Below are 16,961 nucleotides of genomic sequence, written 5' to 3' on the forward strand. Positions count from 1 at the left end.
ACCAGGTCAGCCTCCTCCTCCACAACAGTGACCATGCACGGCTCTAGGCGTGCGTAACGATGCCATGAACAGTCTTGTCTTCACGCGATGCCAGGATCGACACAACGCAACGTGTTTCTGCAATTGATGGAAGCGGAGCGGGATGCCACAATCAATTTGGAGGCAACCAGCGGCGGAAGAGACTCGATAGTGGAGGCTGGAAGTAAATCAAGGAGGGCGTTGAAGGCACAACTCGATTGAAGGCGGCTGGAGGTTGGTAAGCCTCATTGAGAGAAAGATAAGATGGGAAAAAGTGCTGACACGTGGTCCCTACTAATTTTTATTCATTTATTTCTGACTAGACTGGCACGTGTATGTCACTGTATAGGATCGATACCATTTCGCATTGAGTAGGGAGGGGAGGGTTAATTTGTACAATTTAAAAGGTTTATAGTGTAAAATGGCTATGTGGGGGGGGGGGTAAATTGAAAAGAAATTTGGGAATAATTAAATGGACAAACATTGCTGTAAATAATGTGAAAAATATTTATATTTTTGAACGATATTCAAATAGTAGAAGAACAGAGGGAGTATTAAATTACAGGTTGCTTTCCCTCGCCCGTGGTGCGAAAAATCCATCTATTGATACTGCTTGCTACATTTAATTGTTCAGCTATCACACATCGACAAAGGGCAACTCCTGGATTCAATTAAGCAAATAGTCAATCTGATTGGATTCGATTAGATCTACCAAACAGCTTGCTGACTGGCTAGTCAAAAAGGGTACTAGATACATGTCCAATCCAACAGGGGATCGAGATAAGATAGTGATGTACTCAGCAGTTTGCATGAAATTTCGCGTGTACGTATAATACTCCTACGTGAGGATCTCGCCGGATGGATTCGCTGCCATTAATTCCTTCCGACCGAGCTTAGCTTAGCTTGTGTGAACTCCGTACGTACGTTCCGTTCCGTTCGTCAACAAGACTTGAACCTATACTATGTAACGTAACGTACGAGGATTAGTTAGGACAAGGCAAATACTCCTAGTAGGCAATGTAATCCAAAAACTCTCCTATTCGAGCGCCCGATAAAAACAGAAATATCATACGCTAGTACATGATCAGGAAGAACATAGAAATGCTTTTTTTTTAACGGAAGAACATAGAAATGTGATATCACACACTTTGAATTCCTACAAGTTTCCAAAGCACATGAACTCAAGAGGTTGTGCCTGTGGATGATTAGTAAGAATACAATGTTTAGTGCAAGAGAAATACTAGAAAGAGAGTGCACAGCCGGGGCTTCTAGGAAAAACGACATAAGGGCCTCGTTCACTCCTGGCTAACATACATATTCTAAACTGATATATAGTACGCTTTTTAAATTGTTATTTGGTATGTTTCATGGAAAAAAACTTACTTATATAGGAGTTGCCTTAAAATATTAAATAAATTTATTTTTTAAGTTTATAATAATTAAAACTTAATTATCGTATGCTAATAACTCTTTTTTTCATCCGCTAACTTTATCTTCATCTTTATTGAAAACAAATGGGGCCAAGATCTAAGCTATGGAACTGAGTCATAGAAAGCAAATCCACATGATTTCTGTCAATCATATTCGTTCGTTCCAAAGATACTAATAGGAAAAATGGAGGCAATGGCGGATCCAGAAAATTGATTCGTTGGTATCATAACATGTCTATCGGTGTCATAGTATGCTAATTAATTATACTTAGATCATGGTGTTATAACATATATATGGATAAACAGTTTTGCTATATTCCCTCCATCTACTTTTGATAGTCATATTTTTAAATCTGAAAAATTTATTTTTATAGGCATATTTCAATCCAACAACCTATCATCTTAATAACTTTCTTGGATTTAATGCGTGACTCTCCATTCTTCCACACAAGATTGGCTACATGGGCATCGAGAAATGTAAATATTAATAAATCATTTGTTTACAAGGAATGACTAGTAGCATTGGTCTGTATGCCAAGATAAAATATGACTATCAAAAATAGATGGAGAGAGTAAGTTTTACTGAAAGTCGTCGGTGTCGCCTGACACCAGCCCTTCCACTGTAGATCCGCCCTGACTGGAGGACTGATATAATACTAGAAAGAGAGTGGATGGTTTGTAAGAAATACAATGTTTGACAGTCTGGGAGAGATAGAGTGTCCAACCAAACACTACCCTATTCTCTATCTTCTTTTTGGAAACACGGTACATACGTAGCACACTCATTCTTGAACGTACACGAACAATATTTTATCCCTACGAGCAATTTCAAAGATTGGGTCGGCATATATTGAGATTAATAAAATTATCACTCACCATGAACACGTCGCTATTGATGGGTGGTGCATCGTATATTACTGAAAAAATAATTAGTCGTAAATACAAGCACTCCTCCTAAATCTAGATTTTAAAATTGGGTGGGCAGGTTCCACCACAATAGACCTTACCAGTTGAGCTAAGCTCAGTTTGCATCCTATTCTCAATTTTTTAAGAACGAGCGTGTGAATTTGTTTAAAATAAATATAGAAATAGTGGACCTATCTTTTCCTAGCTCTATAACTGCATTCCATTTTAGATCTTGAGCCTCTACCAAACATCCTCGGAGTATAAAGTACAAGAAGTTTATATGATGTTATACATTGTTGTAATTTTTAAGGTAAATATGTGCGTACTATTTATTTTTCATTTTAAACTAAGTATATAAGAGAAATTACTGCTAGCTAAAGTTTCAAATGTTTAAATGAATTTTAATGTAAGCTAACCTAGAATATTTATGATGGAAGGAGGACACCAGAAGTAGCTACGCCTACGAGATAGGCAGTCCCTCTGTCCCATAGAATTAAAAACCGAAGCAAGTATCGGATGTGACATATCATCTCAACAGATGTATATCTATATTTGTTGTGTATTATGATGTGTTACATATTTAGTATTAGGTTGTTTTTTTATAGGATGGAGGGAGTATTTATTTGCCAATTCAACAAGCTGTGGGTGGTCCAGTGAGTACTACTGTATGTTCACGTTTTACCTAGCTGCAGTGGCTCGGACGATCGGAGTCAAAGTCAAGTGCAAGAGCTTGCATATGTATGTATGTATGCTTTGGGTGCAAGTCGAAGCTACACCACGCCCTTTCCCCTTTACAAGTTAACCGCATAGACGATCACCGATGGGACCGACATGTCAGTGGGCCGTAACGTACGACTAATTAGTGCCGTACGGCAGAGGATATGCATGTGTCCACGTTAACGACTGACTTAATTGGGCGGATAGATTGACCGACCTTTATTAACCCGTCGATCCATGCAGCTAATACATAGTACAAGCCCAGGACCAAACTGAAGCAAGCTAATTAAGCTAGCTAGCAGTAATCGATCGACTGAGCTGCTAGCTAAGATATAAGTCTTTAGTTATCCGATCGATCAATCGAGGAGGATGAAAGCAAGTTCGATACTGATGGCATTATCCGCGGCCGTGCTGGGCTTCTTCATTGGCATCTCTTTTCCAGTACAAATCACACCAAAGGTAACCTATGTTACTTATTACCTAATTAGTACACATGTATATATGTATATGTCCTTAATTATATACATATATATATATATATGGAAAATTTAATTTAATTTATATATACTCATGAATATCTGTGCAATTGTACGTACGTGCATGCATTGCAGCTTGAATATTGCGCCTTTCTAATCCCTTGCGGTACAAACACAAACTCCAGCTCCTCGGCCAGCAACATCAACATACTCAACAAGTACATGTCGTTGTGGGCGGCACCATTTTCCGTCCGTAACAGCACCACTGCCAACTTTTCGTCAAACGCCACTATTTCAGGGCCGGTATAATATATATCTCGTCTAGCTACTATATATATATAGTGATATATATACAACGTAACTGTGTCGAACTAATTAATACTAATAACCAATTTAAGTAATACAAAAACGTGCGCAATTATATATATTGATGATGCTTGCAGAAGGAGAAGAGCAAGATAGAAGCAGAAGCAGTACAGGTGTCGAGGAAGAAAGCAGCAGAGGAGAGGCTGCCTCCGGGCATCGTCGTCCGGGAATCTGATCTTCATCTCCGCCGCCTCTGGGGAAACCCAACATCCGTATGATCGATCTGATCTTCATCTCTGCTTGCGCCATGCACAGGCCTCCATCACATATCGATGTCAGTGTAGCTAGCTTCTATGTATCGATCGATCGATCTCTTACATGCATGTTTGTATGAATGTACGTACAGGACGTGGCGAGTGGCAAGCAGTACCTTCTGACCATGTCGGTGGGTTACACCGAGAAAGCCAATGTCAATGCAACTATTCACAAGGTCATTAACTAACTGATCAGTAATTAATACTTACAAGATATATATGCCAGGTCCATTAATTGATTGATATATTCAAAATTAACACCTAGTAAATGCAATATACGCGCAGTTATCAGACAAGTTTGACATAGTGCTGTTCCATTACGACGGGCGCACAAGTGAATGGGAGGAGTTCGAGTGGTCCAAGAAGGTTGTTCATGTCAGCGCCAGGAAGCAGGCCAAATGGTAACCTCCCTGTAGCTACTCCATGCATGTCTCGATATATATATATCAGACATCATTATTACATATATTAAGCATGCATGAATGCATATATGGCTAAATGTGAGATCGAATTGATGAATTTAATTTCTTGCAGGTGGTTTGCCAAGAGGTTCCTGCACCCGAGCATCGTTGCGGCGTACGAGTACGTGTTCGTGTGGGATGAGGATCTGGGAGTTGACAACTTCACCGCGGAGGAGTACATCAGCATCGTCAGGAAACACGCCCTGGACATCTCGCAGCCGGGGCTCGACGGCACCAAAGGGAGGAGACAGTACCCTGTCACCGTCAGGAGGCCCTCCGGCGACATGCACAACTCCGGCAGGTTCGTCGAGGTGATGGCGCCTGTCTTCTCCAGGGACGCCTGGGCATGCGTCTGGCACATGATCCAGGCAAGCGCATTACGTACTATTTCTGAATTTATTCTCACTTACAGTTAATTTCAGCCAAAAGTAAACGAGAACCGAATGAAATCTGCAATTCTGCATGCATGCAGAATGACTTGGTTCATGGTTGGGGTCTCGACTTCAATTTCTGGAGATGCGTCCACGTAAGTACTTCTAATTACTACGACTCTGCAGCTCCATCTACATTATTCAGATTGTCATATGCTGTGGTACTATATTATATTATTGTGCTTGAAGAAATTGATCGATCGATCGATCATAATTAATTTGCATGCAGGAGCCTGAAAAGCATATAGGTGTCGTGGATGCGCAGTTCGTAGTCCATCGCGGCGTCCCAACGCTCGTAAGCCAGGTATATAGGTCAATTCTCTATGTGTCCCTAAAATTTCACGTGGTCCTTCGCCTGATCTTGAGATTTGCTTCATCTCTTATATAGAGTTTTTGTTACGATTTCTTATATATAATTCCGTTAGTAACCGTTAAAATGATCTTATTGCCCTGATTGATATATCAATAAAAGCTAACAATGTTCTACGTTCTATACAAGAATTATATTTGGATTGTGAAAAAAATAGTATGAGATAAATTACTAAATATGCACTTTCAAAATTCATTTTTTAAAAATGATTTTATTGAAACTAAAAAAATGTGAAATTTTGCACCAAATTTAAAAGTAACTTTTTAATGAATATGTAGTTAAAAATGTGGGTTTTGTCATAACCATGTACCCTACTTATGTCACTATTATCACTTCATGCAAAGATTTTTTTTTTAAAAAAAACGTTTTTCTTATTCAGTGCATTTTTTTTAATATGCATTTCAGCCACTCTAATAATTTTGTGTAATTGCTCTCAAAAAATATTTTTTTGTCTAATTGAACATTGCTATTTACTGTAAGAATGCTTAAAATTTTGTAATATATATAACTAGCGACAATATAATAGTCATAAAAAAAACTTAATGGTAAACTATAACCGAATGGATGTTTAAGGGATCAATGAAGAAACTCGGGGATATGAAAAGGATCAGATAAATTCTACAACATAGAAAGGGTTAGTAATATATTTAGGAGGTATACAAAGAATTTCTCCATATGTGTACCTTGCCAGTTACTTGAGGTTTAATTTGAACCCGCAACTAGCTTGGTTGATTAAACGCTAGTTCATCAATAATTGTCTTTCTCTTGACAAATAGGGCAATGGAGAACAAGATGGAAGTAGTGCCAAGGTATGTAAAATACAACTATCTATCTGTTTGGACAAATTTTGTAGTCCTTACAAAGTACTTGCATGTACCAAAGAGCTATATTAAAAATTTTGTTAATTTACCTCGAGATACCTTAGAGGTATTAAATTTTACATTGCACATACCGATATCTACTCAAGAAGGGTAAAATCATTTTACTGTTTACGTATATGTCTATACTTACAACATTCTGAGAAAATCTCTCACGTTAACGAGAAAGATAAGCTGGACGTTAATGAGCAGAACAAATTATCACTGTATATAGTGAAATTTAATTGAAACCCTAAATAAGCACAACTCCAGAAAATCTAACTGATACTTCAAGTTGAGTACAGCACATTATTGTTTATTGATTCCGAATTTGGAATTATTAATCGTACAAAGATTGATCTATAATTGACTCCCCAAGCCAACTAATTAAAACAGGTATTTGTTAATCCCAAATAATCAGACTAACTTAGGAACCCAACAGAAATACAACTTAGATACGCATATATATGATATTTTTGTTTTTAATAGACAACATCATTTGACATGACGTTTGACTATTTATGTTATTAAAAATATATAAAAACTGTATCATTTATTATGATTTATTTTATTATTAAAGAGACTTAAAAGGATGATTTATATTTCTACATATTTGCACTAATTTTTTAAATAAGATAAATGATGAAACATAACGCTAGAAGTTAACAACGTTAGCTATTAATTAAAATGGAGAGTATATAATATTAATATCATTATTACTCCCTCTAATATTGAGTACTCAACAAGCAGATCGATCGTAAAATATTTGTGCAAAAGAACTTGAGACTTGTTAAGTATTAATAGAGATTTGCTCCAGTCCAATAAAAAGTATCTCGAGGTACCGGTACCTCACGATACCTAATTGTTTTCGATCGTTAGATCTAATAATGCTCATCTTGCCAGCTAGATCCAACGATCGTAAATGTTTTGGTACCGTGAGATATCGGTACCTTAAGGTATTTTTTATTGGACCGGAGAAAATTACGTATTAATATCTTGTACACAATGTAGGTGAGATCCCGGCAGTTTGAGGAGATGCATACCTTCGACCGCAGAATTGCCAGCGCCGACAAGGCCCAAGCCAACGCCACCGCAGCAGAGCAGCATCGCTGAGAGATTAACACCAACAATATAGACCTATATAGAACTCTAGATCATGTCCTGTTGATTTGATTAACCAGATTTAGTTAAAAAAGATCATTTTGTGGCCAAACATAAGGCATACACTAGTACACTACTGTAAACTAGGCTCATATGAGAGCATGGGCTGCTAGAATATTAGTAGATGCTTTATTAGTTTATTTTCATCCATTGCCTAAAAAAATGTGTTGATTCTTCTTGTAACTTCGTTTTCTCCTCTTTTAGACCCCCTTCACGTTGACTTAATTTGTATTTGCATTGGTTTGCAAGATCTCATTACATTATAGAGTGAAGTGCATGGACGGTATCTTAACTTATACAGGTGTGTCATCTCTAAATCTCTAAATTTTGAGAATACATTTTCGGATTAGTGGGACCCACATATCATACAGGTTTAAACACACTCCAACCCACTCCGTGCGCTGACTTATCATTCTATGGTAGTGCCTACGTATTTGTGGGATTCACATGTCCGTCACAGAATTTTTATTTAAAAAAATCTTTTCTCCTCTCTACCTTAAATTTTTTTTAAAAAAATATATCTTTTCTCCTCTGTCTAAGAGGCGTCGGCAGCTATATGGAGGTCGAAGACCGCCAGATCTGGCCACTTGGATCTGGCCGCCACGTGCTTGGCTTCGATCGGATCTGACCGAGCGGTCAATTCGACAGCAACCACCCTCTTCACCATCTTGTTCTTCGATGGCCATGTCCATGCCGCAGCTTCTTCTCCCCTCTTGTGATTTATGAATGATTTTGTGAATGTTTAGTTGGGTTTGGAGGAGTAATTGAACAACATGCTTATGCGAATGATTTTGTGATTGCAATTGGAGATTCTTCATGCCTATTCGGTTACAACATGCCTATGGGGATTGGGGGGCAATCGATTCAATTCACTGAGGCGGCTTTTTTTTTATTTGTCGCCCCTCTATTGGTGCTAGTTGTCAATCCAAGCTCATCAAGCACCGATGGGGGGGCTCCTACCCAGCGCGTGCGCGGGGGGAGAATAAGTCACACACGGATTGGATAGGAATCGGCGATAGCGGGGTCCACTTGCATGTTTCCAGTTTTTTCTCCCACGCGCGCATGTTTATTTTTTTTTATTTTTTTCTGTTTTCCTTTCGTTTTTTTGGGAAAAAACGTGTTTTTCCCCCTTTATTTTAGGACACGGTAAATTGGGACAGGAACGGAGAGTTGACTCTAACAAACTTTTAAAGTGAAGATTTACAATTTTTAACTTAGACTTGAAAACTTTTAAGCCAAGATTTGGATTTTTTGAAACTTTCAACTTAGATTTGAAAATATTCAAGTCAAGATTTAAAAACTTTCAACTCGGATTTAAAAACTTTCAATTCGGATGTGAAAACTTTCAACTAAAGACTGGAATCTTTTAACTCAAATTTGAAAACTTTCATCTCAAAATTAAAATCATTCAACTTAAATTATAAAAACTTTCAAACTTAGAATTCAAAGATTTTAATTAAAATTCTAAAAACTTTTGACTCAAAATTTGAGTTGAAAGTTTTCAAATTCGAGTTGGAAGTTTTCAAATTTGAGTTGAAAGTTTTATAAATTTGACTTGAAAGTTTCCAAAGTTCGGGTTGAAAGTTTTTAAAATTCGAATTGAAAGTTTCAAATTTCATGTAGAGATTTTTAAACCTTTAGTAAAAATGGGAAAAAAATCTGAAAAAAGAGAATGTTGATTAATAGTGTGATTATCGGAAGTAAAAAAACTAATCACGATTTTTCCTCCGAATCCGCGTGCGCGCGTGCCCCCCGTCGTTTCGTTGCACAAAGAAAAATTAGACTCGCTTCCTTACTGGTGGGCCGGAATAGAACACAGTGAAGTGGGCTAGAAACACGCGCTAGATCGATAAGTAGCGCGTCTGCGCTAATTATCGTTTCCGCCGATGAGGTCCTCTTATGAGTGCCGGGAGTGAGGTAATTAATGGTTTCAATATCCAGAACTTATACGTGTTTTGGAACAGTGGTATATTCCTATTCAACAAATTAAGGTCAACTGCATTAGCTGCATATATAGTATCCGCTGGTTTCATGCATATACGCGTATGATTCGAATGCATGTATGCTTTGGGTGCAAGTCGAAGGAAGCTAGGTAAGGTAGGTCGTAAGTGACCTTTCCCCTGTACAAGTTAACGACTGACTTATTTGGCCGGAATCGGATCCATCCATTGATACCTCCTCCTTTATTAACCAGTCATCGTCCATATTTGAATGCGCAGCTATAGGCTATAGCTAGTCGATCCAGGAGCAAAGCACAGCGACAATCAAGCTAGCTAAGCATGCTAATGATCGATCGAGCTTCTGCTAGCAGCTAGCTGGTGCGATCGATCGAACAGCTTAATTGTTGGTTGATAAGTTTATTAGCTTAGCAAAAGCAGGTCGAAGATGAAAGCAGCAAGTTCGATCTTTACGGCATTATCCGCGGCCGTGTTCGGCTTCTTCATTGGTATTTCTTTTCCTGTAGAAATCACACCAAAGGTGAGTAAATATATTCCATACATACATGTACAGTATATATGTCTAAACCTACTCGATGGATCAATCTTTATATATATATCTAAACAAATGAATATATATATATATATATATATATATATATATATATATATATATATATATATATATATATATATATATATATATATATATATATATATTTGTGCATGCAGCTTCAGTATTGTGCCTTTCTCCCTTGCGACGGTACAAACACGAACTCCAGCTCCAGCAGTGACAGCAACAACAACATGCTCAACTTCTGGGCACCATCCGTCAGAAACAGCACTAGTGCCCCGTCGAATGCCACTATTTCAGGGGTACACTACTACTACTACTACTACTACTACTACTACTACTACTACTACTTTGTGTTCGATCGTGATATATACACTAGCTAGCTACCTCATATCATACGGATTTTTACCTGCAGCTGGATCGTACCTAGCGGTTCTTCTTTCTCGGACAGTACACTAGTAAAGGCAGTAGTTTGTCTGAATTTACATATATATGAACGATCGATCTGTCTCGTAACCAATTTACATATCGATCGATCGGGCTGTGCTTGCAGAACGGTACAACGACAGCAGCAGCTGCAGTGGCGAAAAAACCGCAAGGAGCGGAGAGGCTGCCTCCGGGTATTGTTGTCCGGGACTCTGATCTTCATCTACACCGCCTCTGGGGCCACCCAACATCGGTACATGCTACAGCTATATATATGCATTATGTCTGTCTATCTTCTCATCGATCACTTGGTGCACAGGCCGCTTGTATCTATACTACTTTAGAAGGTAGTAGTACTTTAGAGCTGGTGGTGACAGTGAATCTGCCACCACCAGCTCTATCACCTACATGTGGGGACTCTTCCTGTCTTGTCCGTGAAACTTGCATGCTCACTAAATTCAAACGCCTTCTAAAAGAAACATGTCTATTGTCGAAGCAAAATAATGTCAATATTCTTTGGTGAGGTAAGATAAGTATGTAGGGAATTAATCCACATAGTTAAGGGATTAGAAATTGCATGTATGTAGATTTTTCAAGGATGAGTACACTACTACACAAATGATTTTTTCTCAACAAGCACCTTATAGGTTGTAGGCGGGTCATAAATATCCGCGTCTGCAAAAATCAATCCCCATTTTCGCATACAGCTTCTTAAGAGGTCCATATGTAAAAATTAATTTTCGCAAGCTGGTCTCTAGAAGAACCACACGCGAAAATACTTATGTTTTTGCATGCGGGCCTGTTAAGTAATCCGCATGAAAGAATCACCCCCTCCCTCTTTTCCAACTCTTCTTTTATTTTATTCTCCACTCCATTGTCTTTCTCTCTCCCACTCCTCTTCACTCCGGTCTACTCCTCATGCGGGTGCGCCATCCACACGCAAAAGTAGCGAATTTCGCAGACACCTACTCCCTCCGTCCCAAAAAAAGACAAACCCTGGTTTCCGTGTCCAACGTTTGACCGTCCGTCTTATTTGAAAAAATTATAAAAAAATTAAAAAGATAAGTCATGCATAAAGTATTAACCATGTTTTATCATCTAACAACAATGAAAATACTAATTATAAAAAAATTCATATAAGACGGACAGTCAAACGTTGGCACGGAAACCCAGGATTTGTCTTTTTTTTGGACGGAGAGAGTAGGTGCGTGCGAGTCACCCAACTGCCTACGAAAATCAGATTCGACCGTATGGAAAAATGCTTTTTGTAGTAGTGGTATGCGCACGAAGATTATTATTATTATTAGCCATTGTATAGAACATAAGAGCAGCCACATCCAAAGATCAAGAATAAAACAACCACATCACAGATCAAGAACAAGCTAGTCACATTGATTCAATTATTCGTCTTACACCATCAACAACAGAACAACCAACCACATCACATACCGATATCGAAATCCTTCTACATTCAACACACGAAGAAAGAGGCCACCGCTGCCTCGCCTATGGACTTATGGGCCTCACCGTCATCGTCCACCGTCGCTAGCTGTGAGTCGAGGATGAGAGAAGAGGGTGGAGATCGATGGAGTACTTGCGATGTTGACTTAAGGCCTGGTTTCTCTTATTAATTAGTCGTACTAGCTAGCTAGGCACGTGGATGAGTGGAAAATCGTTCCTATCAATACCGGTTTTTGGCTAAACCGGCACTAATAAAGCGTATATATAATTGGGCCATTCTATTGTAGTAGTAGTGTATGATTTTATTCTTAACTGATCATATATGGAGTATGTATGTACGTAATGTGTATACAGGACGTTGCGAGTGGCAAGCAGTACCTTGTGACGCTGACGGTGGGGTACACTGAGAAAGACAACATCAATGCAACTGTTCACAAGGTCGCTCGCTCATTAACTTATTACTCGATCCTATATATTTGCAGACTTAATGAATAATAATAGGAATATAATACATGCAGTTATCGGACAAGTTTGACATAGTGCTGTTCCATTACGACGGTCGGACGACTGAATGGGAGGAGTTCGAGTGGTCCAAGAAGGTTGTTCATGTCAGCGCCAAGAAGCAGACCAAATGGTAATTAACTACCTACTCCAATTAATCCAACTGTTAATTAATTAGCTGAATTGATTGATCATCATATCGATCAGTATATAGTAAATGCATATGAATTGAATTGAAATTGAATAGGTGGTTTGCGAAGAGATTCATGCATCCGAGCATCGTGGCGCCATACGAGTACATATTCCTGTGGGATGAGGATCTGGGAGTGGACAACTTCAGTGCGGAGGAGTACATCAGCATCGCCAGGAAGCATGGCCTGGGGATCTCGCAGCCGGGGCTCGACGCCACCAAAGGGAAGAGATCACGCTACACGGCCACCGCCAGGAGGCCCGCCGGCGACATGCACACCTCCGGCAGGTTCGTCGAGGTCATGGCGCCCGTCTTCTCCAGAGACGCCTGGGCATGCGTCTGGCACATGATCCCGGCAAGTGTCCTATCCATCGCATTCATTATATTAATTCTGACTTACAGTAGTATTGGTTAGTATTTCAGTCAGACATAAACGAACTAACGATCAATATAATGAATCTGCATGCATTGTATGTACGCAGAATGATTTGGTCCACGGCTGGGGTCTCGACCACAATTTCTGGAGATGCGTCGACGTAAGTTCATACTGCTAGCTTATTAGCTGCAAACACTGGCGATCTCTACATTCAGATCGATGTACACTGAAATAATGTACTGCTTAATTTAAAAAAATCGATCGAATCATGCATTCATTCATATATATATTGGCAAAGCAGGAGCCTGAAGAGCATATAGGCGTCGTGGATGCGCAGTTCGTTGTCCATCGCGGTGTCCCAACGCTCATAAGCCAAGTAACTAAAAACAATATCTATTATCCCATAATGCAACTAGCTTTGGTTAAATTATACACTACTCCTACCATATTTAATTGTGTTTTTCTCTCCACATATATACAGGGCAACGGAGAACAAGAAGGGAGCAGTGCCAAGGTAAGTCGTACAATTAACTGTATTATTCTAAGTAGCTACTCTCTTAACTCCTCAAATACTATTTGATACGGCATGCACACTGTTTTTAAGTTTAAACTTCAATCTTACCTTCTTTTAAGAATATATGAATATTTTAAAATATGTTATATTATCGAAGTGTGTATATATAGCATCATAAATATAATCGTACAACTTTTATTCATAGTATATATTACTCTTTCCGTATTTTAATGTATGACGCCGTTGACTTTTCGACCAACGTTTGACCATTCGTTTTATTCAAAATTTTTATGCAAATATGAAAATATTTATGGCATGCTTAAAGAACATTCGATAACGAATCAAGTCATAATAAAATAAATGATAATTACATAAATTTTTTGAATAAGACAAATGGTCAAACGTTGGACAAAAAGTCAACGGCGTCATACATTAAAATATGGAGATAGTATAATCTATACTCTTAAAATGGTAAGGATGGTGGTGTCTATTTTGACCGTACATCTCCTTGATACCTGGGACCCAAAATGTTGGTGAAGGGATGACGCTCCAGTCTGGATCAATCGGCCTCTCTCTCTCTCTGTGCGCACGCGCTTCCTCCGCTACTGGCTGCCGCTACTAGGGGTGGACAGGGAGCTCGTGGCTCGTTAGCTCGCTCGGCTCGTGACAAGCTCGGCTCGGCTCAGCTCAGCTCGTTTGATTTTTCTAATGAGCCGAGCTAGAAGTTTAGCTCGTTAGAGATAACATGAGGTACTTGAGAAGGTACCATGAGGTACCATTTTTTCTATTGTAAATTTGGTACCTCATGAGATACTTGAGGAGGTACCATAAGGTACCATTTTTTCTATTGTAAATTTGGTACCTAGGTACCATGAGGTACAAAATTTTACACTAAATTTTTGGTACCTCGTGGTACATCCTCAAGGATCGTAGAATTGCTCCTCTCTCTCTCTCTCTCTCTCTCTCTCTCTCTCTCTCTCTCTCTCTCTCTCTCCGCGCGCGCTTCCTCCGCTACTGGCTACCGCTACCAAGCCTTCATATACTTCTCACGTAGCCTACTCTCTCTAGCCCCCTTCCTCAACCCGTGCACCTACTCCCTCCGTCCCAAAACAATTCAACCTAGGATGGGATGTGACCCTTTCTACGACAACGAATCTAGATAAGCCTTTATTCAGCTTCGTTATCCTAAGATGGGTTATTTTGAGATGGAGGGAGTATTTCAGATATGCAAGAAAAAAATCCAAAAAAAAAGTTGGGTTTAGGTGCCACCTACTGAGCTTATTGGGTCTATGAGGCAAATTTGGTCTCTTTGGCTAGGAATAAGTTCACTATAGGTCCCTCAATCTATCGCCGAGTTTGCAATTCATCCCTGAACCAAATACCAGATATAATGGGTCCCTAAACTTACAAAATCGAATCACTCGAGGTCCTAAGCAATATTATATTCGGTTTGTTTTTTTTTTCTTAAGGGCTCATTAGATATGCCATCTTTTACAAGAGGGCCCAGGTAAATTAAAAAAAAATTGAGGGTTATGTAACCAATCAATTCAATGTATTTACAATAAGGAAAATTATATAAAATTTACTATAGTTGGATTAAATATGTGTTCAATTGTTTTGATAAGCTAGGAATTTGGCTTTTGACTAGTTATTAAAAAGTAATTTGTGTACTAGTTATTAAATATATTAATGTATAAAAAAACTTGACGTAATATATATATTCCTGTAGATGTTAATTAATACATATCTGGTGTGTAAATACGTAGGTGAGATCCCGGCAGTTTGACGAGATGCGCACCTTCTACCGCAGAATCGCCGACGCCGAAAAGGCTCAAGCCGACGCCACGGCAGCTGCAGCAGATCATCATCGCTGAGTTATTAATTAACAATTAACGTCAGCCTAGACCTCTACATCATATATATCGTCTCGGATGATCAAATTAACCAGATTTAGTTACAAAGAGGCAGGTTCTTTGGGGGGCAAAATTAACTAGGCTCACGAGAGCACATATGAACTAGTTTAGTATACATGGCATGGTTAATTTGAAAGTTAAAAAAACATTTGACAGCCAAAGAGATAATGTGAGCACTTTAATTGAGAAATCGAATATGGGATCATGGGGTTAAAACTGCACCCTACAGTACCAAATATACATCTCAAGCCAAATAGTACTAAAAACGACTTCAATTGATTTGCATTGATTGCCTCAAAAGAAATTTGTGTTGATTCAATTCTTCCTCTAGCTACCTTCTCTTTTTCTCCTCTTTTAATTTGACTCATTGCGTACGTGTTGACTTTATGTTGATTAAGCTAGGTCTCGTTTAATTTCTGTAATAAATCAGTTGAACTTCTGGTGTAGTAATATATAGTATCTACACAATATTGGTCGGTTCATAATATAATATTATATTGTTTGTTGTTGTCAATAACATACTCCCTCCGTCCCAAAAAAAGACAAACCCTAGTTTCCGTGTCCAACGTTTGACTGTCCGTCTTATTTAAAAAAATTATGAAAAAAATTAAAAAGACAAGTCACGCATAAAATATTAATCATGTTTTATCATCTAACAATAATGAAAATACGAATTATAAAAAAATTTCATATAAGACGGACAGTCAAAGTTGAACATGAAAACCTAGGGTTTATCTTTTTTTTTTTGGGACGAAGGGAGTATGGAGTATGGCTTAATTTGTCAACATGTACATGCATGGCTACGTGTCGAGAGAAAGGAAAAGCATGCTTGTGGAGAGAAATTGCTTCTGCTATAGCTAGCACTTCATATTTGACTTCAGAGCATATATAGTAATCTTCAGGTTTATAGACTAAAGTATAGTTAAATTCATGGCTTTCTAGGCGACGGCTGACTAATTAAACTAGGCCGGCCGGTTTCCGAACCAGGCAAGTTGTGTACTATATATACTAGTAGTACTAATTGACCGATTAATTCATTGGTTCACAGAGATTGAGTACATATATATGCTTGATACCGATGAAATCGATGGTATATAGCAGCAGACTCAACGGCCGGATTCAATTATAAAATCGACATTATGTTCATTGTATTTCATGCTGAGATCGATGATGGCTTTTTCCAATAATCAATCATATATGTGTGTATGTTGACCTTGGAGCCTGTGCTGGTCAATGCCAACGATATGGTTGATCGGACTGGATTTAATTTGTCGCTTGCTTAATTTCACCCTAATTAAACGAAACCCTCATATATAGTTTCATCATCAAAATCCGCAAGTGCGTGCAGCATGCATGTTAAGACACAGAGAAATCAACGTCTGAGTGCATTGATTGAGTCTAACCTACTCCCTCCGTTCCGAAAAACCCAACCTAGAAAGAGATGTAAGAGATGTAACCTTTATAGTACAACGAATCTGGACAAACTATAGTAGGAGGGGTCGGTTGGGTTTTTTTGGACAGAGTACTCTCTTCTTCTTAAATATGTTCTATAATCTAGTATGAAATGTGACACATTCTATAGGCTTCTATCTAGATTTGCAATATCATAATTTGTATCACAT

At 38.6% G+C, this 16,961-nt stretch overlaps 2 protein-coding genes across 2 annotated transcripts; both read left to right on the plus strand.

The window, feature by feature from the left end:
* Positions 1 to 3,461: 3,461 nt before the first annotated feature.
* On the plus strand, positions 3,462 to 5,843 carry LOC107277226 (uncharacterized). The gene is made up of 8 exons (XM_066311786.1): positions 3,462 to 3,530; positions 3,991 to 4,125; positions 4,260 to 4,343; positions 4,453 to 4,568; positions 4,702 to 4,996; positions 5,101 to 5,154; positions 5,289 to 5,363; positions 5,835 to 5,843. Exons 1-8 carry the CDS (start codon positions 3,462 to 3,464, stop codon positions 5,841 to 5,843), a joined length of 837 nt encoding a protein of 278 aa, XP_066167883.1.
* Positions 5,844 to 9,663: 3,820 nt separating this feature from the next.
* LOC4342127 (uncharacterized) lies at positions 9,664 to 15,827 on the plus strand. The gene is made up of 10 exons (XM_015787046.3): positions 9,664 to 9,925; positions 10,117 to 10,260; positions 10,512 to 10,637; positions 12,200 to 12,283; positions 12,364 to 12,479; positions 12,594 to 12,891; positions 13,019 to 13,072; positions 13,214 to 13,288; positions 13,394 to 13,426; positions 15,193 to 15,827. Exons 1-10 carry the CDS (start codon positions 9,833 to 9,835, stop codon positions 15,298 to 15,300), a joined length of 1,131 nt encoding a protein of 376 aa, XP_015642532.1. The 5' UTR covers positions 9,664 to 9,832; the 3' UTR covers positions 15,301 to 15,827.
* The last annotated feature ends 1,134 nt before the right edge of the window (positions 15,828 to 16,961 follow it).

The sequence above is a fragment of the Oryza sativa genome, chromosome 6 (assembly GCF_034140825.1).
Source record: "Oryza sativa Japonica Group chromosome 6, ASM3414082v1".
Lineage (NCBI taxonomy): Eukaryota > Viridiplantae > Streptophyta > Magnoliopsida > Poales > Poaceae > Oryza > Oryza sativa.

Excerpts from the sequence above, each read along its gene's own strand:
- LOC107277226 (XM_066311786.1), top strand. The coding sequence starts at position 3,462 with ATGGCATTATCCGCGGCCGTGCTGGGCTTCTTCATTGGCATCTCTTTT. Across the intron at positions 4,344-4,452 it reads TCAATGCAACTATTCACAAG|TTATCAGACAAGTTTGACAT; the intron begins GTCATTAACTAA and ends ATATACGCGCAG. Across the intron at positions 4,569-4,701 it reads GCCAGGAAGCAGGCCAAATG|GTGGTTTGCCAAGAGGTTCC; the intron begins GTAACCTCCCTG and ends AATTTCTTGCAG.
- LOC4342127 (XM_015787046.3), top strand. The coding sequence starts at position 9,833 with ATGAAAGCAGCAAGTTCGATCTTTACGGCATTATCCGCGGCCGTGTTC. Across the intron at positions 9,926-10,116 it reads CTGTAGAAATCACACCAAAG|CTTCAGTATTGTGCCTTTCT; the intron begins GTGAGTAAATAT and ends TTGTGCATGCAG. Across the intron at positions 12,480-12,593 it reads GCCAAGAAGCAGACCAAATG|GTGGTTTGCGAAGAGATTCA; the intron begins GTAATTAACTAC and ends GAAATTGAATAG.